General features: G+C 33.5%; 1 protein-coding gene across 1 annotated transcript in view; it reads left to right on the forward strand.

Moving 5' to 3' along the window:
* Positions 1–26,597, forward strand: part of LOC100161303 (DE-cadherin) — a 102,025-nt gene extending 75,428 nt beyond the window's left edge. Inside the window, 23 exon segments of the mRNA XM_029487372.1 lie at positions 4,390–4,502; positions 10,887–11,015; positions 14,379–14,504; positions 15,104–15,253; positions 15,555–15,578; positions 15,981–16,169; positions 16,272–16,477; positions 16,608–16,782; positions 17,929–18,277; positions 19,713–19,975; positions 20,073–20,231; positions 20,310–20,588; positions 21,323–21,476; positions 21,546–22,066; positions 22,148–22,351; positions 22,417–22,437; positions 22,439–22,659; positions 22,731–22,939; positions 23,010–23,149; positions 23,219–23,570; positions 23,633–23,845; positions 24,558–24,710; positions 24,808–26,597. Coding sequence (XP_029343232.1) covers positions 4,390–4,502; positions 10,887–11,015; positions 14,379–14,504; positions 15,104–15,253; positions 15,555–15,578; positions 15,981–16,169; positions 16,272–16,477; positions 16,608–16,782; positions 17,929–18,277; positions 19,713–19,975; positions 20,073–20,231; positions 20,310–20,588; positions 21,323–21,476; positions 21,546–22,066; positions 22,148–22,351; positions 22,417–22,437; positions 22,439–22,659; positions 22,731–22,939; positions 23,010–23,149; positions 23,219–23,570; positions 23,633–23,845; positions 24,558–24,710; positions 24,808–24,950 — 4,493 coding nt within the window. The 3' untranslated portion in view covers positions 24,951–26,597.
* Positions 26,598–27,280: the final 683 nt, after the last annotated feature.

Below are 27,280 nucleotides of genomic sequence, written 5' to 3' on the forward strand. Positions count from 1 at the left end.
CGCGATTATGGACGTGCGTCGACTACCCTACTGAACGTGTAGGTAAATTATTAACAAAATATACAAATCTGTCAACGTGATTTCTTATTTATAATAAAACTTTATTTAATTTTTTGTAACTTTTAAGATCCTCGAAATCTAGAAACGCAGCAAGGTAATAATTTTATTAAAACGTTCTCATAGTTTTTTTTTTGGAGAGACGTTTCAATGCATACCTAATATAATATATATTTTGCTAAAGTGGAATACCTGGCAGCATGCAATGATAATTATTGTTGTTTATCGTTTTTATTTTCATTTTTTAACCAATTATATCGGTAAAAACTGAGTTTTCCGTGAGGTCAATATATACATACTTGCGGCGTTGCTCCCGATTTGTCCCTGCCGGCACGGCATCGGCGTGTAACACTATTATTTATTACCTAGTCGAAATCACGGAACTCAGTGCACTTCAAGTGCTTATTTTTTTTTAAATTTCTTTCTAAAATATTAAGATATGGTTTTTTGCGGGCATTCAATTCACGATTAATTCAAATTTTATTTTTGTATTTAACGGTAAGTTAATTATTGATAAATTTCGTTCACTTGGGTTATTTTTAAATGTTTAAATTAGCATAAATGCATAAGTATATTGATGTATTTCCGCAAAAGATAATAAGTAAAAACTTTCAGTGCTGTTTATGCACCTCTCATTTCCGGTTGTCTTATTTGAGTATTTGACCCTTTTTCCGCAATACTTAAAGATAATTTTGTTTGTGGATACTGGATTATGTTATGTACATAATATATTATGGTACTCGGCGTATTTAAATTTCGTTTTTATAATTTTTTGGGTACCTGCAATGGTAAAAACAGTTATTATTTATAAGTTTTTAACTGATATTGTATGCCTATATAATATATATATATATATATATATATATATTATGACGGATAAATAAAAGTACATAAAACTCTATCCGCATATAAAATCATTACCCATAGTGGTCGTATTTGTACAAGTACAATATAACGATGAATTAACATGTGTTTTATAAAATAAAAAATACTGTGTGGGATATGAAAGATTCGATTATTATTACACCCGCGACGGTGCTTGGAATACGCCATAATAGTTTAACCGTTTGGCCCGAAACAAAAAGTAATTATTATTAGCGGTGGACTTACCGTCACCCCCTTCCCCCCAGCCACTCCAATCCCAATCGCATTATTACACACCCCTTCGATGAGGACAGTGGGCCATGGCGAACAGTGGGTCGGCAACTGTACTGTAAAATAATATAATAATGCCTTCGGCGAAAAAGCGCAGTAAAGTTATGTACACGTTATTATTATGGTACCGTGTACGGTGTGCGTCGTGTATAAGTAATAATAATAATAATAATAATATAACAAAAATAATAATAATAAATTTAACAACGATTAATTATATCGTAGGAAGTGTATTATATGTATATATAGCTGATACTTTGTTGACGAGGCGCGCTTGTTGACAACTTGTGTCTTGTGCTTGCTCTGCAAAATGTGACGTCCGAAGGCCGGGGGATATTTTTTTTAATTATTTCGTTTTTGACCCACCTCTGCGATACCAGTGAGTGTTTGTAGTGTAATGAACACAGGGTAATAATGTCCATAACCATCCGTAAACATTTTTTAGGCAAACCCATTTTACCCTGTAATGAATACATGGACCGATGCTCAATTTTTAATTTCGAAAAATATAAAGTGGAAAAAAGTTATTTTCCGGGACAAACGTTGCGAGATACACACTCATACAAGTATGTAGCAGTCGTGAGTTCAAACAATCTATTTTTATTGTATTTTGCTCTATAATATCGCGTATTTGCAGTGTCGCGACGAGACTTGAAACGAACTGACGTGTAATACATGGATTTCGACCCTTTCTTTCAGGTTCAAGCAAGGACCCTTTATATATTATATTTTGTTCAAAGTAATTTCAACTCGACTATTTGAATACAAATTGAACCGCCATAATACGATGAATACTAAGATATTACAAGCGTAGGTTAGGTATAACGATTTTATAAGATGGTTAGGTACCAACTGATAATGCCACATTATAATGACTACTGTTTATAGTGTTTAATTTATTTTAATTGAATTGAGCAAAGTCTATTGTCTATGTCCGATTTTCAATATCAAAACGAGAACAGTTATCACGGGTTAGGTGCACGGCGCGTGTAACTGCGAGGCCTAATTAGTAATTTATATATAAGATTATTGTACACGTATAGTTATTAGATCAGAATAGTTATAGACTGTGACGGGAAATACAATTTAACAATATGAATAAATCTGAAACAAAGCATGCATGCGACCCCATGACATAGTAGAGGAAAGCTTGGAAGAATGATAACAATAATAATTATTATTATTATTATTATTAATTGCACGCAAATGTGTATTTTGTTTTGACGTTTAAGTTATTTGAGATACTTATAAGTTATAAGTTATAACTCTGTAATGTCGGACGACTTCGAAATCGGATTTAACTACATTAAACTTTGGATCAGGTGACAATTATTCCGCCGCTGCTATAGGAAGGGAGAATCGTCCGTTGTTTTTTGTATGTCTAGGGCGTGACGTTTATTTTCTATGACCGTTCAAAGTGACGTTTACTGCAAACGGCCGCAGCTGCAGCCTTTTTAAACGATATAATACGCGCGTCTGAACCGTCCGATAAATATAAAGAGGATGTCGTACCCGTATGTGTTGTATCCGCCTGACTACTGTATAGTTTACGCTCGACCCTGCAGGGAACTCATAACTTAACATATTATACTAACATGGTAACGTATAGCTATATAAGTGAGAGTTAATTTAAAAAATCTAAATTTTAAGACGCTCATAACTTTAAAATTAGAAAAAAAACCCATCTATATAAACCTATAATAACTTATTGAAAACGGATTATTCTGAATGTAAAATTATTTGCTCCTAGGTATGTTATGTTTTAATGACTTTTTTTACTGTTAGATACGTTATATGTATATAAATAGTGAACTGTAAATCGTATTATATTATAATGTATTACAGTGATACTATCACTATCAAACCGGATACAGTTTAGTGTTTACGTGGAAACTAAATACGAGAACGTGGTTCCAACTCACACGTGACACGATAACGTTTGTCTGTCCCCCCCAAATCAAGTCCTCATCTAGTTGCAATCTAGAAAATAAACCCTATAGCCTTGTCTTTTTATCTGTCTCTTCTGCGCATCAAGAACCATAGTATATTATAGTACCAAAAAATATGGTACAAATATATTGGCGCAAAATCAACCCTTTATTAATATATATATATATACCAGATACTATCTACCTGTAATACAGGCTATAATATTAAGATGCAATTTCGTTTTGATTTCGAAGAATATAATATGTCGGCAGACGTTCCTACGACCATCTGTCCCTCTAAAAAATTGATATATTTGAGTGTACAATGCACGACAACAGTTGTATAATATTATGATATTATGCAGTAAAGCGATACGAAGATTTTGTAGAAGACCATCGTTTGGTGGCGAATGTTCAAATTTATGTATACGATTGGCGGACGGGACGTGGACGATCGCATACGCAGTGTCCGTCCGTTTTCTGCCGTCTGTATAATTTCGTTTAATTCGACGTATTATAATATTGTAAGCCTACATCAAGCCCGGAGGTCTCTCCGGGTTTAATACTCGGAAAAGGGACACAACATGACCCGTGGACACTATTTATACATACATGCTGATATGTATATATATGTATGTATATAATATCTAACTGTAATTGTATATCCTATTACGGCGTTATGCGAGAGTTTAGTGGCGAAAACGTACTTTTGTGTCGACGATTAATCATCTATACGCATTACGCCTATATATGTGCAGTGTACGTGTATTATGTGTACATAATCATAATAATATCATATCACGATTATTATTGAATATGATATGTAATATGTATATAGTAATTAAATCGGTAAAAATGATTTTTTATATGCGTGTAGACTCGTATAGCCTACGAATGGAGCTGTGTATATGAGGTGATGTTTCTACACCATAGTAAATATATAACGGTATTACGAGCTCGGGATTTCCACGCTTTTTATTTATTTTTTATGTCTTCCGCGTTAACTCCCCTACGCTCTCGTTACAATAATATATTTTATAATACCGTCATCGGTATATAAATATGTGTTGTACCGACGTATGATATATTACAACTAATATGTCTCACTCGTATAATATAAGATAATATGTGTTTCGCGCGCGCGTAGTTTCACCTACGTCGGTTAAATTATTATCATTGTGTGTGTGTAGGTGCCCACTTACATGTTATATTATACTCATGTGCATTTCGATTTTGTTTTTATCTACAGGTATTGTTTCGGCTAATAACTTGTGGAGCGCAAGACTGAGACACCAAAGACATCTGTTGGACAAGACGCCGATCGCAGAACCGTACATATCCAGTGAATACACCTCGAATCCGGTGAGTGTACGAATCTATTGCGTTCTTTTTCATCACGAAATCAAATTAATATAATATAATGTGTTAGAAACAAGCCCCGAGTGGTTTATATACCGCGGAATGGGGTGAGAACAAGTTCTGGGAAAAGTTATACCTACTTATAATACAACCCGTGACATACAGAAACTCAAAACCTAGTAGTTTTCTTCTATGACTGCTGTATGTAGGTAGTATTAATATAATTGTACAATTTCGCAAAACGATGTATATAAGATAGTATTTTAATCATAAATTTGCATTTCTATTTGTTCGCCCGAAGTGCTATTAAATATATTATACATTTACACATCGCGTTATTTCGTTTATTGCATAGATTGTTGATTGATTTCGGGCACTTGATACAATAATTCTCAGTGGATTAGTATATGTTAGTAAGTTACCATCCTTACATAATCGTGTATGTTTTGGGCTCGTTCCAGATATTTAAACGTTATCATTTTCAAAAAAAAAAAAAGGGGGGATGAAATATGATGACACTGATTTTTATTCGATGCTAACAACAATAGAGGCTTATTTTCATTGACATAGTAATTGTGTTGCATTGAAATGAAACTTGTTTAAGACTTGGCAACGCATAGTCGTATATTTATACATAAAGTATAAAACAGTATCGACTGTTTGTTTCCTTCTTCAAAAACCTCGCAACCCCATATTATCTTATTCAAAAAATTAACAAAACATAATTATATTTTTGTTTTTCGTGTATTTGGATTACTGCCAAGCTGACAGTGTTACAAGTTATAACACTCGATACGTAGATGAGAAAAAATTAACGTTTCTATACGACAAATTCGGACTTTGTACACAATATAAACTATTTAAATTTCGAAATGATTATTTAACATTATTACAATGTTATATTATTTCCGTTAAAATAAATTCCTATCGTTCAGAAAATCGGTTAATTAAATTCTCAGAAGTCAGCAAGTGCCTACTACCTATATAAATTATTATACAAGTAATCAAACTAACTAGTAGTCTTAAACTATATTGCCCTAAACATTTGCGTTCACCTTTATACACCTTTGAAATAATTTTACCGCCCCACCCAAATTATATTATTATTATGCCCATGTAAAATGCTACGTAACAATTAACTTGACGTTATGACTTCCCTCGCAATGATGCTATTATGTTTTGAATAGTGTTTAATTCCGTTCAAATACAAAAGACGGATTTTGATTCTTTTTCGAAACAACAGACCTTGTTGAGTTTTATTTATATAAAACATGTTATGCATACACATTTCTATTGTAACCCATTCCCCAACTATTTCCTAAATCCTGCTCGGAACGATAATAATACAAATTTTACTTAAAAACCATATCGTACAAGGAAGTATTAAAATGCACTTCTGAAAATCGGTACACGATACTTAACTACACATATTGTTGTTGTCGGTGGTTTTCCATATGTCTAAATAATAACTTCCTATGCTTCAGCAGTTATAAAAGTGTAGGCTGTCGTACTTGATTAGTCGTTAAACAATTACCGTTTTCCAAATTTATCAACGATTAGGTACATCTGGATTTTTAATTGATGTATACTTATTTTAATTCGTGATTACTTTAATACCTTTTTTTTTTTTTTTTGGTAATAAACCACTACATGGGAGACGCACGTTTATCACATTACTTGACCCCCATGCAGTATCGTTTATTTATAGTTTACATCGATTATTCCGGCTCGCATGAATCGCAGTTTGTACATGCAAATGTACATACCGCTGGCTCCATGATGCCTTACACAGTTTACGTTTTACTTTAATACCTATATGCGCGTTGGTCACCGCTAAATATTATGGAAAGTCTGACAGTGCTGGCGAGTTATGATAAAATGGAATAACAATAAGAACGGGACTGTATTAGGTATATGGTTGTACGTTCGAAAAAATCGTACAAATTCGTTTCGATTTCAACGATATTATCTCTGTGTATAAAGATATGGTGCAGTATATTATTATTGCTTTCGTGTATGATAATAAAACTATGTGTACCGTGGCTTTCTTAAATTGAAAAACATTGCCAAGGCGGCGCAGCCTCCTCGTCCGTCATCGATTCAACACATTTGCATTGGTAAAAATGTATATTATTATTATTATTATTATTATGTGAGAATGCATTTCGAGTAGAGTAATACAGTGGCGCATATACACATATATAGGACGCGAGTACCCGCGGAGCATATATCATTTTTTTATTTTATTTTTTGCTCGACAGACGCGCGTATATTATATATATTTATTATACGAGCGTGCGTGTGTATTTTCTGTTTGGGGTTTGTTTTGTATATAATGTGATACAACGACGAAGATAGTACCTATAATATTGTATACACGTATATAATACTGTGTGTGGACGGCGGCTGCGTGCCCGTGCGAGTTGAACAGAAGTTTTTTTTCCCTTATTCGATTTACTGAAACGCCGGCGTATGCTGCACACCAGTACCGCCTTAGTACGCTTTACGGATATCGTTTTACGTTCATAATAGGATTTGCGGAGGATGCATAGATATAGTCGGATATATAGAAATGACGATGCAGGGAGATAGTGAAAGAGACAGAGAGAGAGAAAGGCGAAACTTTTCACGCGTATACACCGTCTGCTGCAGTGACGCGTTCGCGGAATTAGAATTAAAAAAAAAAATAATATATAAATAAATAGAAGTTGATAACCGTGTTCTGCAAATGATGGGAGAAGTGCCCATCTACCGCATGTATTGCAAGCCGCTTATATACGTATTTTCTTTTTTCGCGTGACCGACCGAACCGTATTCCCCCTGTACAATATAATAATACATAGGTAGGTAGGTATGTGTTTAATATATAATAATAATACTAATAATACACAATATGATGCGGTGTGTTTATTTTATGATTTTTTTTTGCCCCAGAGTACATTCTGTTTGCGCAAAATGACGGTATTAATTACAAAAATTACCCAGAGGATTGCGTGTCACTTTTGGTATTGTATGTATGCCGTCGTGGTTGTACGTTGTACACACCATTTATATATATGTGTCCGCCAAATCAAAATAATAACACGTAACAATCTCTTCGCCACCACACATATATGCGCATACCTTTGTGCGTCTGTTTGGTGACAGATTTAATAATAATGATAATAACAACAACAAGCGTGTAATAATATTGTGCGCACGCGCTCACGAGAAACTCGGCTGAAATAATATTACAATATTATGGTCTTGTATTATATAGATTTATAACAATATTTTTGTACGCCGGTGTATTTTTTCCTCACAATTGTTGTTTTAATATACTGTTAATGTTGTTTTTGTGTCGTCTGGCACCCGACCGAATCGCGCACAGTGGTTGACGATTGTGTTACGTCTGTCAGTAAGAAAGAATCTGAACTATAAAAGTATCGTTAGTGGTCGTACGACTCACTTCATCGGTATACCTTGCAATGTACAACCATCATGAGTCATGACTTACAGAAAACGCCTGAACTGCGGTCGTCACTCGATGTTATAGAATTTAGTTTGTTGGGGACGTTTACGATTTTTGAGCTTTTATTTTTCTGAGTGTCTACGGTTAGCAGCACACACATTCACTCGGCTCAACAGTTAAAATGCAAAACTTAAATTTTTATGAATTCTTCATTTAGGTAGGTACTATATATATATGAAGCACATATTGATTAAAGCAATTTATAGTGAACGTTATAGTACCAAGGACGTAGAGCATATTTTTTAATCTAGGATTAAACCATTTTTCGTGATTTTAATAGGACCACCGCAATGGTTTTCAAATAGCTTATCTCAATCTCCTGGAAAATGTCACACCCGAGCAAACTGATGCCACCTCACTTTGAAGTATATAATGTCATATATATTAAACTTTCTGTCTGATACCGGTGTTAAATTTCTGTTCTTATTTCTTATTTTTATTCTTAACCGGATATGTGGATTATAACGTAACGATCGTAGATAAGTCCAGAAAATTGCGTAGGTATCATAAAACGAATAATTTTATGTCAGTATATACATACGATTCGCTGAGACACGGCAGTGTACAATTGCTCTCGAGACGCCTCTTCTTGCAAATAACAACATGTTGATTATTAACAATAAACTGAAAAATATAAATAGGTACATCCAATGGATGCATATATATATATAAATATACCTAGGTACCAATAATAACGAGATGCAGGTGGATCAGAATTGCCTTTGGCATAGAAAGTCTCTATGTGGTGTTTAATTCGACTCGTGTACCTAATATATAGGAGGATTTACAACGATAATATATGTGCGGTGCTATCGAAGGACGTTCATCTCTGACTTTTTAGCTATTAGGTATACATTTTAGGGCATGCGTTGAAGACATCAAAACAATAATATATAATGTATTGATAAAGACTCGTTTTCTTATAGCAGTGTACTCGTTATTTTATGTGTTATTGTTTATGATGTATTGTCTGCTATATAACATTCAACGAGAAAGATTCGGAATCGATCGGATGCTGAGCAGCTCGCCCGCCGTTTCGGCGTGTCTATATAATATATATATATATATGTATACGAGCGGGCAGAGGTTCGTTCCAGTTCGTTACGTTCTTTTCCGGCGTGTACGTTCGACTCGTGGGTTCAAGGATTACTCGTTTAATCAGCTGCTTTATAGTCTGTCAAAATGTCTATCTCCGCTTCAGTTGGGTTGTTACTATATACACAATTCGTCGTAGTATACCCATCGCGTAAATATTGTTGATGGAATTTTTTTTTATTATTATTTATTGCGCAACGTGTGTGTGGAAGGATACGATATTCGTAGTTCACAATCGATATAACGAGAAAATAAAACTAGTATATTATGTATACATCTGATAACAGTCGCGAAACAAAATTTCAACAAAATATGCTGTTCGATTTTCCTACGATGCTATTTGTCATAACATGTTTAATCATAACATTCGATCGTGAACTTAAACGGGGTGATTTTTTTTAGCCATTGACGGTTGGGCACAGTTGACAATCTCAATAGGTAGTCTTATATAATATAATATCGTCAGAAACGCAATATTAATTGTTTCTATACATGTGTGTAAGTACGATTTTTCAAATTTTAGGTTACAACTCAAATCCAAGGTAGCATACAAACATTGAAAACATGTATGGAATATATTATTAATTATTATAATAATTTATCTACCACGGGTGTAATTAAACATAGTTATACATTATAATAGCGGTTTAAAATTTTAATTGAAAGCGGTTATTGTGTGTATAATTTTTCGTCTATTGTATTAATTCTTAGAGACCGGTCAACCATTAAAATTCCATTTAGGACTTAAAATCCCTTTTAAGCCCAAGTCGTACATTTAAAATGCACTTGGTATATAATATAATAGTATATTAAAAAAAAAACACTCATTAAAAATCGTTTAAAATCAGTAGACAGTCGGTCGCTTTAATATTCTTTCCGCCGACTTTCCCGACAGATGACTAATTGCTTTAGAAGACTTTTTTTCGCTTCTTATTCACACCTCGGGACACTGCTATTATTTATTCGTTATTATTACTTTTAATCTCGCTGCAGTGCGTCGTGATTCTTGCAGTGGTATTAGTGAATATTTAATTACAATTCGGTGAAAATCTCTGCGTTCGAAGACTTTTCGTCGATTTGTCCGCGCCCGTCACAATGCGATATAATATATGTATATCATGTAATACAATTTCCGTCCTTTCGTGGTTTGATGGTCCCGCTACCCTAACCTCAGCAGACGTTCCTTTTTAATCGATGTATAAATGCGCTCATGGACTGTACTCCTGCGTGTACATCCCATCCGCTCATCTCGCCTCGCTCTCCTGTTCCGAACACCGCCGCCCGCGATCCATTAGTCCTTCACCCACCCGACCTTCTCTGCCACCCCTGTGATAATCGCATCATGCACTGTTGCTTATATGGTATAGAAATAGGAATTATATGATTGACCATGCAGGGCCATTTTTATAAACTTACATCGATCGAGCTAAGCACCTTCTGTACCTGCGTGTATAGGTACACCGCATAGCCCCGTCTGTCTAGGTCGGCCTACACGCAATGCATAAATGTTCAAAAGCTCGTCCGCGTAATTGATATCGGCAAATGTTCAATAAAAGCACGTACTGATGCACCACGTCGGTGTGTGCAAACATATAATTACGTGTTTAAATGCGTTTATGGTATATGTATTGGGGTATAGCGGTTTAATCTGTTGCAGCAGCTAGTGCGCTGGAAATCGTAGCGTGTATTTATTATTATATAACATGATGTAGATCTCCTCCCTATCCGTGATTTTCCGCAACGTGAAAACATTGTAATTATTTTTCGTGTTAAATTTCCAGGACAACCGAGGATTTGGCCCTAAACTTGGATTGACGGTACAGGACAACCACAAGCCGGTGTTCACGAACTGTTTGAATTACCAGCCCAGCGTCAAGGAAGAACAACCGACCAACACTTATGTGTTCACCGTGAGTATAATATCATAATACTTTTTCTTTTCGTTTATTTTCTTGTTGACAAAATTACATCGAAATTGAACAGAGTGGTAACTTATACATAAAACAATCTATATTCGAAATTTCGTCTGATATAATCTTGTGTCACTGATAGGTAGCCTTCGCTTAATAGTCTTGATTTTATATAATTATCTCCGTGACAATAGTATGGTATTACTATATTATATTCGTAGACCCGTCTGCTCTGCCTAACTATACATAACCTATGTACAGATTATTAATGCCGTCGGATCCGCTCCACTAACCTATACATTATTATAATATTAAATCCGCCTTCTTACTGTATACCTACGTGCTACTTCTATGCTTTCGGAAACTACACGTAAAGTACAAAACCGTACTGAATAAAATATTTACCCGAGTGATTTGTGAACGTATATAATACGACCGTATGTCGTATGTAGCCCGGCATCGACGCCGCGGTTACATAATAAATAGGCAGGTATGCCATATTATTTGGCGTGTAAATTATTACATAACTCCACTCAAAATATAACAATTAAAACTTTGGTAAGCAACTCTATTGTTATAGACTTTAAAGTCTATTATATTGCAATTAATTAACAATTAATTTTCCGAGTTATTTTCGTGACGCGTTTACGTGTTTACGCAGATATACATTGGTCGTAAAAATAAACATCGGATTCGCATCCTAGCTGTGGTGCTGCATGATGATAATATACATAATAATGATAATATATTTGATCGTTTCGTCCAATACATGATTAATTATTATAAATTATAATTGTATATTATGCCCTCATTGAATGATAATCATTCAACTATATATTATATATTATGATAATATTAATAACAATTGCAGTGATAAAGTACAACATTCTTCGAAACAAATTTCATAGTTATATTGCATTTCACTCAGTGATCTGCACTGACTTCTCTGGTTCGTGCACACCTCAGGTGTTGTCCTGTCTTCGGGTGTTCAGAATTATTTTTTTTTTTTGTATATTAATTATAGACTTAAAATATACTCATAAAAATTAACTCACTATTCTAGTAGTTAGTACTATATATTGGTAGAGTAACTAAATTTCCTAACTAAGGCACCATGCCGTTATAATGTTATATTATTGAATGAAGAAATACATAAGAACATATTAATACGAGATCCAGTAAATAAATTATTTACATTCTACTACATTGGTGTACCTAAATTTATAATACCGTGTTATCGTAATTATTATATTAAAATACTTAATTGATTTTTATCCGCCCACCCGTATAGTTAAAAGTTTTAAAATTCAAAAATCATTAACATAATTATAGAAACTTAAATTTTTTATACGGTTGATACAATAATGTCTGTAGGTATATAATTCTGATAACCATTAACCACCTACCTACCTAACCAATGTTTAGTTTCAACAATAATTCATTGTTCTTTAAATTAGGTATTTAGGTTCTTTTAATATTTTTTTGGAACCGACTAGGCGATATGATTATATAATAATTAAATATAAATTTAATAATAACAAAATCCGTTTACAGTTTCTTTGTACATTTAACATTACTGTTATCACCCTCACTGAACTACATTATATATGTACGCTTTAAAATAATAATCAACACTTTTGAGATTTCGATTAATTTTATATCCGCCAGGCGTTCTTTTACACCGAATGAAAATTTGAAAAGATCACTAAATTGACGACAAAACAATCTAAATTAATTTATAAATCACCGGCGGATAAATAATTGAACTACTGCTGCAGCCTTGAAATATAACAATAATACACCTGTGAAAAAGAATTTCATCGATCGATATTGTTACTACTACTAACAAGCCACCTATTGTAACTATAATACTATATATTAATATTATATTATATTATACAAAACAAAAACTTATTCTAAAAATGTACACCGTTTCATATTTTCGTCTATTGATGTGTAATTAAAACGTAATTCGGACTATATATATTTATATATGTATGTATATAATATATCGGTACGCACGAGAATATTAAATAATCGGATTAAAAATTGACTAGCGATGTCAATAATAGAGAACAATCCGACGTTAATAATTAAATAGACACGCTGTGCGTCTACCATTTATACATTAAACAAACGGTTATAAAATATTTCACAACGTAGGTTGTGGTTTATATAGGCTACTACATACAACCGCCACTACGACCTATACCTCTACTATTATATATGTATTATCACTACTATAACGGCAACTGTATTTAAAAGGTTCAAAACTGCACGTGGGTCGACATCGTGGGTAAACATATTATAATAATTGTTGTTAAATTGAATTATACATATTATACTGTACCTTGATTGTAGTGTGTTAGCGTCAAGTTAGCTCTATACGGTAAAATCCCGGTGACCATCGATATTCGATCGATTATAAATATGTAGGCACCTACTACCTATGTGTACAAAAAATGACAATATTTTAAAAGGCATGAAATTAAAATTATATATATATATATATATATATATATATAAATATGTACTACACTACACATATTACACTATATTATAAAGAATAAACCCCGTCGGACGGCATAATTGCTGGAACGTAAGTACATGGTACACCTAAAAAAAATTAATCAAATTAAAAAAAATACTGCCACTAGTAATTACAGTTGTGATGATGGTATTATATATACTTATACCAGTCACTACTGTAGGTATCATATTGAGAACATTCTCAATTCGATTTATTTGGTTAAGTAGGTCAGGTTAGGGATCTATAAATATATACATTTTTTATTGTATAATATTCTGACATTAACAAATGTTTTTTTCTTCTCTATCACACATTTGTGTACAAACAATTCAAACCGTATTTTAATATTGTATAATTATTATTATAACTATTATTATTGTATTATCGGATAGGAGCAGCATATAGTTTATAGTTTGAAAATATATTCTTTGCTAATATCCCAATATCAATTTTGACTATTTAAACTAAATATTCATGTACCGCGTGCATAATAAACATTGTATTTATTATAATATACTTATATATTATATACCTATATAGTTTTACCGATTTCGTTTTACCCTTTCGAATGCATATATGATATAATAATAATATATTATATCCAAATCGATTTCGATTAGGCAACCCTATTGTTTGGCGTGCCCGTCCCAATTCGTTTTGCTCATACGATGATTATTCGTGCGAATTATAATGATAATGATCTTCAAAAATCGGCGTCGACCATAAAAACAGTTCACTATATAATAATGATGATTATGTCGACGATAATAATAATAATAATGTGCGTTTCACGCTCCGATAAATCTCACACGTGTCCGTTTTCTCGTTGTCAGGTCAAAGCGTTCGACAAGGACCCACCGGACAATGGAGGTACAATCACGTACACATTTGTCAGCGCACCCGGCGAACGTCCAAAGTTCTCCATCGACGCGCAGACTGGAGAGATCACCACCCGACACGTAAGTATAACATTTATATTATGCGTTTATATATATAGACACGATCAGTGGCGTATTTGTCAATGTTTGGCCTGGAAGGGGCGATGAGGGGCAGGGAAACGGTTTTTCTTTAATTTTTAGAATTCCGTCCTCGTTTTCGCCAAACTATATTATATAGGTCACTGCATACGCATTTATCTGCGGTTTATATGCCCCTTCTTGAGACCAGCTCTAGTAGGAAGGTATGGGAAGACTTAGGATAGTCAATTATTGATACTATTATTTATTTATGATTAAACTAATTTGTAAAGGGTTGTTTGAATATTATATAAAACAGCAATAAATCGGTTTTAAATTTGATGTGGAATACATGCTTTTTTCTTTAAGTCATAATTATATTAATCATGATAATTAATTATACTTACAGTTAATTTTATATGACTTATAAAATAGGTATATTTATTAAAAATGTTTTTGTTTGTAATATATATAAAAAAAATAAACTTATATGCTGAAAACGTAGAAAATCACCGCTATCGTGTCTGTATACTGTGAGAGCAATTAAGTTATCACCGATCAGGCCCCGGCTCTTACCACTTTGTGCTGTTTATTATTCGCAGATGTTCGACCGGGACGAACCGACCCGCGAAAAAGAAGTATACTTGTCTGTGAGAGCCACGGACAACGGGAAACCGCATCTAGACGATGTGTGCACCATCAAAGTGACCATTCAAGACGAGAACGACAACTCGCCGGTTTTCGACAAAGTGGTGAGTACATTATTCGTATAAAATGATATGATATCGTGCGGTCAGGTACATTCACGTGATAGTGCAGTTGGTGGTTCGGTAATCGGTACGATATAACACAACCACCCTCCGTACGAACACTCCCCTCACTGCAACCGCAAAACCGTATGCGCGTCTGTATTAATACCGTCCGGATGCAGTTCACCAATTGCAACCTATTATTACATACAAACGAATCATCAACACGATATAATAACATTATTACAACTACTATTATTACTGTCTTTATACATTACCTGTATTGTACATACATCGAATCCAGGTCTATCGAGGATTCAACTATAAGGTACGAGGTGTTCTTGCATGCGCCCCGCCGAATATAATAAATATAATATCTTATGATATTATATTAATTATTAATTTGCCGAGTTTCGTTTATTTGTTATTTTTATTTTTCTCTGCATGGATTTCGTTCAGATGGACTAATTTTTTACGCGTTTTTTTTTTTTTTTATCAACACACTTGTGATCGACTTCAACGTTTAAAATCAATTTTTTTATTATGCTAGGCGTTTTTTTACACGAAAACGTGCAAAAAGCGTTTGGAATGCATGTCGCATGATATTTTGTTTTTATAATATTTTTTTTTTTTTACTATCTATCTGCAATTTGTTGCTTTTAAACGGCTGTGACAGTCATACTATAATGTGTGTGCAGAAATGTATTGATTGTTTTTAATTTTTTTTAAGAACTATGTTGAATCCGTACCCCAAGACTTGCTATCCAAAAGTGAAGTGATGAGAATATCGGCCACGGATATCGACGACGGTATAAACAGTGCCATACAATACGATTTGTCGCCCAGAATGCCGCAGGACTCGAATTATTTCCGCATCGATCAAAACACAGGCGTCATCTACTTGGATCGCGCAATCGACGTACGTATAATTATATCGCATTGCAATCGAATTGATTTTATTTTATATAATAATTTTTCTCGTTAAACCTGATATATTTGTAATATATTATTGTTATTTTAGCGAGATCCCGGCTACAAGTTCAAGATGCGGGCCACTGCCACAGATCAAGGCTTGGTTCCCAAGTCGGCCACGATGGATCTAGAGATCTTGGTGGTCGAATCACACAAAAAAGCACCGACGTTCATTTCCGTCCAGCCCGACAGAATCATAAGTCTGCCGGAGAACCTGACTAATTTCAGTTTCGACATAGCCACCATCATCGCAGCGTAAGTTGTGTCTCATCACTCCCTGTAATAATTTATAAGCCAATTCCAAAAGAAAAAAAAAACAATGTCCGTGCCTGCGAAACGTTGTTATAATTTATTGTCGGGTTTGGCCTGGCCTCTTTATGTGTAGATCGAACACCGATGAAAAAGCGCCGGTTTTCGAATTGGTGCCTGGCCGAACGGAACAATCAAACAAATTGAACACTTTCCGATTGGAATCCGAAGGTAACACCGCTCATATCAGATTATCGAGGCACATGGACTACGAATCGATATCCGAGTACATTCTTAACATTCGAATACAGGTAAAACGTTTGTGTTGTTTACATATTATTATATTCCACTGCGCATTATAGTCTACGTTAATATTATATACATACGTCGACCGTCAACCCGAGAGTGTATACTGTTGTAATAATAACATGCAACAAAAGATTTGTATGTATATGTGTGTATTTATACCTCAGCCCGCTGTCTGCCGTCTACAGAATATTTTAAGAGGACGTTCCACTCCCATATCTGTTGTCTGTCTCTGCCCTACAAAACGTAAAACATATCAAATTTGTGTTCAGCAGAATCCATTATTATGTGCCATTAATTTTAATTTAAGGGTAATTTATTGACCTATGTGATTTAAAGGTAAATATATACTATAATTATTTGAGTTTTTATCGTTATTTCATTTATGAAGCGAGTAAGACATTTTGACATAATTATAACTTATAACTGTCTTTAAGATAAAAAAAAATTGACAGAAGCTCGTAGAGACGCTCAAGATAATATTAATTATGTTTACCTTTAAGTTTCATAATTATAGGTAAATCCACTATAATATTGAAGTTAACAACACAAAATAGAGTCTTATGAACGTAAATTTGATGAGTTGTACGTTGGTATAAGACGGAGACAATACATAATGCGCTGGGAATACAGATTGCAATCTCATCGTGTTTGTCCTTGTGCTGAAACTCAAAAATTTTAATTATCTATTATTTGAATACCTACTGTTAATTAAAATTAATGATTCTACTTTTAAAATATTATTGACTCAAATTAAATTGTCTCCGTAAGCTGGCTATCTCAGATAAAAAGTAACCCGATAACCCAAATTATTTTTCATGGTTTCGTTGAAAAAAAAATCGGTATATAAATAATTACCCCTACAATTTGTTTTTGTGTATAATAATAATTATTATATAAGAAACGATTGAATTGAGTTTTATTGAAAAAATACAATTTCTTCGATCCGTGGAAGATTACTTTGTTATTAAATCTATTAATTGTCATACTTATGACACCACCACTACCCCCGCCCCTAATGTGTTTTCCGTATATGTAGGTACCCCTTCGCAGAGCCAATAATACACCGCGATAAACGCAATAATTCTATATAATTGTGGTGTATTGTATACATATTTAATGCTTGTGACGGGCTTCTTTTATTTTATCAGAACAAGCACAACCTGGCTGCTGAACACCAGTTGAACATCCAAGTGGAAGACGTAAACGACAACATACCGGTGTTCACCGAGGTCGTGTCCGGTTCCGTTCTGGAGAACGAACCGGCCGGCACAGCCGTGATGCAGGTCCGAGCGATCGACGCCGACTCGAGCATGGCAAACAACCGCGTAACGTACGAGTTGGCCGACAACCGCGATTATTTCGCCATCGACCCGTACACCGGTAACATAACCACGGTTGTGATGTTCGACCGCGAGAAACAAGACGTGTACAACGTCAAGGTAATCGCCACGGACAACGCGCCGTCAGCGTTGTACTCGACCGGTGAACACAACAAGGGTGAGTACAAGGGCGCGACGGATGTCGTCGTCGTCTCTCTTTCGGTAGAATGCTAATGATTATTGTAATAAACTGCGGGCGCTACGGGGTTGGTGGCCGGGGAAAACACCCTCCGAGACCCGTCTTAAGACCTTGATTTTGGTACAACAACAATATTTATAGATGGGTACAGGGCCGCATTTAGGGGGGGCGCTGTGTACAACCGCCCCGGGCACCAGTATTTTAGGGGCGCCAAAATGTTGTGGTCAGAAATTTGTTTACTTGTGAATTATAAAAATTTTATGATTTTAATATAATATAATTTAGTATATAATAGTATTATATATTATTATATAGTATTAAGCTGTTTGAATTTTTTTTAAATAATATTAATTTGCATAGTTTTATATAATTTTATTTTATTTATTCATGAAGTACCTACTTAAATATGTTAAAAAAAATACATCTTATATTATGATGAATTATAAGCTAGATTTAAGTGACATAAATTCAAATGTATCTTTGCAGAGAGAGTATCAAGCAATTACTAAACAATATTTTTAAAACGAGCACACATTGTAAAACAAATATTCTTTTCTGTGTTCAAAATCTAAAAGGTTAGTGAGGATCTATCTCCCATATTTTCCATGGGTAGGCCCCTTAAGGGGGAGCAATTATTTTTCACCGTGGCTCAGAGGGTGCCAATTTTTTTATGCACCGAGGCACAAAATGTCTAGATGGGGCACTGGATGGGTACCCATAACCATATATATATTATATTATGAACGGTGCAGAGTTTTCTGCGGCCGCGAGACTTGTATTCTTCTCAATAATGAAAACAAATTATAACAAATAAAAATAAACTGTCATAATACAATATATTATATTACAATATTTATAACCGTTGAGAGAAACGTAAAAATTAACGCGTGCATTGTATGACATTAATTATCGGGAAAAAAATATGGAGAATATTGTATTTAAATTTAAATTGCGTGACAATGAAAATACTGAAAATATTAATAAAGGTTTTTGAAGCGTCTTAATTTTTTCAAAAATAAATTATAACCTAATATCGAAACCTACTTAAATACCATACGCTAGTTTTACATACAGAATGTTGTGTTTGAAATTATTTGGACACCAACCCAAATAGTGGGAGGGGTTGGTGACATAGGGTCTGGGCCGCGAATGCGTGATAATAATATGTTCGTAAAAAAACGATGAAGATATAAACCCTCCCCGGAACAAATTTATAATTACGGCCACTGGCTTGATTTAACTGTTATACACTCGTATTATTAGAACGATAATTAGTAACCCTCAGTGCAGACGTTCGACCAAATAAACAACTCTTTCCGTCACGCCCACGCCATTACACTAAAGCGCTACAACTATATTCACTGTGGTGATGTTGTATATTTATTTACTTATATATATAAATGTTGTTGAACAGGCGAACAAGTATTCCGGATCGAAATCGCCGACAAAAACGACCATCCTCCTCATTTTACCCAGTCCGTTTACGAAGCGGAAGAAATACCGGAAGACGCCAACTTGAACGCTCTGGTCACGGAAGTGAAGGCCCTAGACGACGACACTGCGTCCCCGGTCACGTACAGCATTGTGGATGGAAACATCTACAACGCGTTCCTGATCGAAAACACGACCGGAAAAATAAAAGTTAACAGTCAGCTGGACTACGAAAACATTACTAACGTAAGTACCTCCCACTTACCACGCAATCGAACCACACGCGCTAACAGCGTTTGCCGAAGTTGGTATAATAATGTGTATGTATTATGAAATCCCGCAGTATGTATTGAAAGTGAGAGCTTTTGACGGAGCTTACGAGGACTACTGCACAGTAGAGATAAAAATATCCAATGTCAACGACAACCCGCCAGTGTTCCGGCCGTACGACGGAAACATCACAATCACAGAAGAAGAACTCGTGCCAGGTTGCATTACTACAGTAAGCGTTTACAAAATACTATTTTGTGTGCTTTAAAAAAAAAAATGTATAACTAATACAATGTTTATCCTCTTGTAGTTGGAAGCATACGATCCAGATATTCAGGACCGATCAGTGGATCAGCGTATTGTGTACTCTGTGGTCAAAGATGACCAACGTAAGTTAATGACCATCAACAAAAATGGATGTCTGTCTCTCATAAAACCCCTTGACCGCGATCCACCAAACGGTTATGCTACGTGGCAAGTCATCATACAAGCTAGCGACGAAGGCGGTGGTCCGAAGAGCTTGCAACAAACCACAGAAGTCATCATTGCACTTAGAGACATTAACGACAATGCACCATATTTAGATATGGTAAGTTATTGGACAGTGCTAATTACTGAACAGAGTATAAATCCTTATTCAAGATAATTGCAGGTTAGGTCAAGTTAAGACAAATAACCAGTTTTTTTTTTATTAGGAATTCATTAAGATTTATTCATACTACAGTTGTACAGTCTAATATATTATAAACTAGCTGATCCCGTGCACTCCGTTGCGCGTAAAAAAATATAACTCTTAAAATATTGTGATTACTCATGCTTGTCCCTGGTGTTCCCAAATGGGGACTAATAACAAATAAATACTAATTTCTACTAAATATTTCTCCTGTAACCAATAGCAACCATTAATAAACGAAAATTTCAATCGTAAATCTCATAATCCCCGTTTGAGCCCCTACCGGTGGCGTCCTGACACGAATATAATTGGCGATACGTTCTTCTTCTCGACGAAAAGAATGTATTGAAAAAAAAATAAATTGAATCTGTCTAATATCTCTTGAGAAACATGGTCACGATTATCCCGCCACTTAATTTTATTATATAGATATTTTTAATCTTTTTACCTGACAATGAAATAGAATTGATTCGGATAACATATAACTGCAACCTTAATTGAATTGCTCTTTAAAGATATTAAACTATAATTTAAAAAAATAAAAAATATATTTATTACATTTATTTATAAAAAACAATCTTTGTGAAAATTAGTTTAATCATGGAAAGTAACTGTTCTTTGTAATACATTTGTTTGTTTTATTTTTTCAGCCCCAACCAGTAGTTTGGCGTGAGAATCAATTATCCGGAACAATAACACGACTTGCCGCCAAAGATAATGATGGACCTGAAAACGGTGCACCATTTGAATTTTTCATCTCATCTGATGCCTCCTACGAAATCAAAACAAAATTTGGAATTTCCGGTTTGTTAAATAAATTATAAATTAATCCTTTCTAAAATTTTACTAATTTTCTCTGTATATCATTTACAGGTGTTGAACTTCAGGCGTTAACCACGTTTGATCGTGAGGAGAAAAAGTTTTATAATATACCCATAACAATAACTGATAGTGGAATACCTAATTTAACGGGGACGAGTACACTCCAAGTAGTAATAGGTGATGAGAACGACAATCCAATGAAGCCTGGTAGGAGCTCCATATTTGTTTACACGTATAAAGGTGAATCTCCAGACATGGAAATTGGACGCGTGTATGTTGATGACTTGGACGACTGGGATTTGCCCGACAAAAAGTTCAAGTGGCTACATGGGCCGCATGAACGCTTTGACCTTAAATCAGAAACTGGAATGATCACTATGCTACAAAACACCAAAGAACAGACTTTTGTCTTGGAATTTGAAATCACGGAACAAGGAATGAAGATCCCCAGACATACAGTGAATTCGACTGTTATTGTCACTGTTAAGGAAATACCTGAAGAAGCTGTTGATAAGTCAGGATCAGTTAGATTAGCAGGAATTTCAGCTGAAGAATTTATTACTCCTGGTCCGGTATGTATTATTTTATTAATTAAACCCTACCATTTTCTATGTAAGCGATTTATAGCAACAATATTTTTTATATTAATTTAGGACAACATAAGTAAGGCAACTATTTTAAAGAAACGGTTGGCTTCAATTTTAAATGCCACTGTTGAAAATGTTGATGTATTTACTATTTTGCATTCTCCTCACAATCCCAACACTACCCAATTGGATGTACGTTTTTCCGCTCATGGTTCCCCATATTATCAACCTGAAAGGATCAATGCTGCTATTGATAAACATCAACAAGAGGTAAGTAACAAAAATAATTGAACTTATTACACAACTAATTATTGGTTTTTAAATATATTTTATAGCTTGAAAAAGAATTAGGTGTCACATTTTCTCATGGTCAATATTGATGAATGTCTTGTCGAAAAACTATATTGTGAATCGTCCTGTACAAATTTCTTGAACAAGAGCAATGAACCAGCTGCTGTTTACACAAATACCACATCGTTCGTTGGGATACGAGCTGTAATAGATCCATTTTGCCAGTGTGAACAGAGAGCAACCACTAAAATCACGTGTCATAATGGTGGTACTCCAACATCAGATGGGTAAATTTTTTATATTAATTTGATATTGAACTAAAACAGTTTAGTTAATGACACTGTCTTTATATTTTTAGTACTGTATGTCAGTGTCCTTCTGGTTTCGAAGGACCTCGATGTGAAATTCTCAGCATTGGTTTTTACGGTGAAGGTTATGCCTTATACCCGTCCTTACAATCTTGTATGGAGTCTCACATGTCATTGGAAGTGCGCACCTCTGTTGACAACGGTCTATTATTTTACGCCGGGCCTAGCAGTGTCAAACCGTCTCCACTGTCTGTACAAGGTATTTGGAACAAATTAAATTAAACATCAAATATCTTTTATTAAATAATAAATATAATTATAATCTGCAGATTTTATGTCATTGGAGCTCAAAGATGGTTATCCTGTACTTTTGGTAGACTATGGCTCTGGAACACTCAAAATTGGACAAAAACAAATTAAAATATCTGACGGAGAACCACATCGCATTGAAATTATTTGGACCAAAACTGTACTTATAATTACACAAACATAATTATTTATGTTTATCAATATATCCATAATTTGTAATGTGTTATAGAGCATTGAAATGAAAGTAGACAGCTGCAATCTTCCATCATGTTTAAGCCTTAGCCCTCCAATAGGACTCAACGAATATTTAAATGTCAATGGACCTTTACAACTTGGTGGATCATTCGTCGACCTTAAAGCAATAGCAGCCACACGCAATTGGACTCATAAACCTTTTAGCAATGGATTTAACGGTTGCATTCGTAATTTAACTTTCAACGGTCATTTATACAACTTGGGCGCTCCTAGTATGTCTCGCAATGTTGATTTTTCATGTACACACGGTACAGCAGTTGCTGTGTCATTTGGTATTGACGCTAGCTTCTTGATAGCCATCTTTGTGTGTCTAGCTGTGTTATTGAGTAAGTTAATCCTCAGAAATCAAAATATTCAACATTACTAAATAAACATTGTATTTGTTTAGTATTGCTGCTAGCAGTAGTGGTGCATAGAAGAAAGTCTGATGATTTGTACAAAGACACTGATGATATTAGAGAAAACATAATCAACTATGAAGATGAAGGTGGCGGCGAAGGAGACATGACCGGATATGACTTGAACGTTTTGCGGCTTATGTTTGATGGCTCAGAACCTAATCAAGGATTTGATGATTCTGGAAATTTATTACAAAAACGTGGTAAGCCTTTGTTTATTTACATTTAACAATTATGTATTGAAATTTGAAAATTGAGTTTGAGCAGAAATTATTGTGGTGGAACTAAATTAATAATTTTATTTTATTTTCATGTTGAATTATATTTGACCTACAATATTTGTTAAATATGTTTCACATTTAGTTAAATTTATATAAAAATTAAATAACACATATTGTAAAACTAATATATTTCCTTTGGTCAGAATTTAAATAATGTATTAATAGTATTCCAAAATTATACATCTATCAAGCCGTGTCCTAGGATACATTGAAGGAAGACAATATGTTTCTGATTTCTTATTATAGACGGTATCATACATTTTTGTTGCTGTCATTGTCCAAACACATGTCTTTGACAATGTATCTTAAGTTTGGACTCGGCTTATATTTTACACTTAACCACCTATATATATTTTATAATAATGCATTTTATTTTAAACTGTATAAATGTAACTGTAGAAGTTTTTATTTGCATAGACTAAAATATTTCTAAAGATGCTATAATAATATTGAAGTAGACTGTATTATTATTCATCGCTAGAAGGTGATTCAAATAAGCAGTCCTCTAGTTCTAATATACTTTTTCATTTTACAATTACAAATACTAATCTCAATGCTGAACACTGGTTTTACTGTAGTTATACAGTATAATATTTGTATGTATTATAATCATTATAATTACTTTACTTTTCAGCTCCAGATGAAGTTCCTGATATTTGTGGCTTCCTTGGTGACAAACTGAACTCGGTAGATAATGATCCAGATTTAGGTCCGTATGATGATGTTCGCAATTATATGTATGAAGGTGAAGGCAATTCAGTTGGATCACTTTCATCATTAGCTTCAGGTTAGTTTAAGTCTTAATCATTTAACACTAATATTCAAAAGAACTTTTTCTGAATTTTTAATTAATATTTTATCTTTATTCATATATGTGTATATAGGTACAGATGATGGAGACTTAAACTTTGATTACCTGTCTAACTTTGGACCGAGATTCCGCAAACTGGCTGATATGTATGGCGAAGATCCAAGTGATGAAGAAAGTGAAACGTACCGCAATACTCATCCCGAGTCGTGGTGCTAACACACATTTGAAATTCGCTCTGAATAATCAGTTACCGGTGCATATGTTATCTGTAAGGTTATATAGCGAGTACATACCTAGACTTAAGTACCGACTATATAAAACATTAAAAAACGAATCATTTGTACAGAGAGATGACTGTGCTCTAATGACAATTATCCAATAACAATATTTACTAAAAATATTTTTATTTTCATTTTACTATTAATTGTTTTGTGTATTATTGACAGTAACGAAGTCAAATTTTTGTATTGAATTCAAAAATTGATTCGTGATCTCAACAACAGACTGCTTTAGTCTAATTATATTATTTTGTCTTTATTTATTTATTTTTTATTTTTTTTTTTGTAACAAAATCACAAATCTTTGTAGGCGTCAACATTAAACTATGTATAATATTTGTTTCGCTTGTGCAATGTTTTCAATTTAAGTTAAATCGCTTTCCAGTAATTACTTGCATATTTTTCTATAGAATTTTATGAAATTCCGAGATTTATAATTCTCCGGGGAACGGGCGTTTTCTCCTGTGAACGTGGTTTCAAAAAATCTGATCCAAAAATATTGTTACTCAATGTGTTATTGGCAATTGATGTTTATTTTTTTAGGTACTTAAAATGTTTTAATAATATTTGTATACTGCCATTGGATCATTTTGAACTAAGAACTTTTTACACGCATTGTACTTATTTGTAAATATATGAAAAATCAATCAGGGTTAATTATTATGCACACATCGGCATACAGAATTCAATTGACTAAGAGATAACCGTAAAATATTATGTCTAAAAATCAAAATATTTTTAACTCCATTCCATATTATTTTAATAATAGTTTATATTTTACTACTATACATTTTGCTTGAACACTGTAATACTTAATATTATAATATTATTATTACAACATTCGACTATAGTACATATAAAACTTAGGAGATACCCACGTGTTAATTATAAACAATATTCAATTTTTTTTTATTATTATTGTAAATTATTACTTCGTTAAATCAAAGATTTTGTTGATTTTTTTTATGTGTTTTTGTATCCTCAACAAAGAACTATATTATTATTTTTTATTTATATACTATAAAAAGTTGGTTATTAGAATATATTTTCTTTTATCCTCATCTTAGAAAGTATATAGTAAGTTCATTAAAATTATTTTTTTTTCCTCTACAAATATTTGTTAGTATGAATTATTATTTTGTATTGTTGCCATTTGTGATATGTACGTTATTATTTTGAAACCCTTGTAAAGGATGGACAAACATTTTATTTATATTGTATTTAAAGAAAAGAAAAAACATTCCATTTGAAAATAATGTTGTCGATGCGCATTAATGTGCAGATAAACGACTGAAAACTTTTAAGATAATATTAGTTTTAAACTAAGAATTTTTTTTATTAAATTTATCATATTATGTCTTATGTAAACTATACATATTGTATTTGTTAAGTTGTATTAATTAAGGTGTACATTTAGGGTAAACAAATTAAATCCATATAATTTAATCACCCTTTTTTTTTGTACCTACCGTCATGTATTATTTATACACCTCTACGTTTATAAATGGCATTGATCAAGAACTATGCATTTTAGTATCTACTGTATTATTTCTATAATAAATGTATTTTGCCTAAGTTTACCCAATTCCTATTTTATATATTTTCAATGTAAATTGTTAAGTGTATATAATTATTTCTAATTACCTATAGCTTCAGTGCACTGTGATAATTGGGTTTTTCTAAAATAACCCGAAGCTGATTATGAAGTTAGTAATGCTTTATAGATAGAATGCTGTGTAGCCATCAATTTGCCTTGTTGTTCCTTTTTTGTAATGGAATGTTCCATATTATATATTATTAGGTTGTTTAATTTACAAAAAACTGATCCTTGCCCAGACTGGCTAGTATGATATTTTAGCAGTAGTTCAACCAGAAATGTCCAATTGAGGTACATGTTAATACACATATATGTTTTATGTAAACATTTTCACGTTTTTAAATAGTAAAATAATAATGAGGTGAGGGATGGGGGTAAGCATAGTGATGAATGTATTGGTTTTACAATATGTTTTTATATATTACATTACCTATTTAAATATATATATTTTTTTTTAATTGAACATAAAATACCCACATTTAAAGCAGCTTCTCAGGAAAACATATTTTACTGTTTTCCTAGACCGACAGTGTCATATTTATTTACCACAATTGTTATGTTTCTGGACGACAAATATCATGCCTCAGATTCTGGGAGCGTCTGTATAAAAATTGTCTAAAATTATTCGATACTTAGTCTGTTATGACGCAGTGAAAAAAAACAAACGGGCA

Source organism: Acyrthosiphon pisum, chromosome A1, assembly GCF_005508785.2.
Source record: "Acyrthosiphon pisum isolate AL4f chromosome A1, pea_aphid_22Mar2018_4r6ur, whole genome shotgun sequence".
Taxonomy (NCBI): domain Eukaryota; kingdom Metazoa; phylum Arthropoda; class Insecta; order Hemiptera; family Aphididae; genus Acyrthosiphon; species Acyrthosiphon pisum.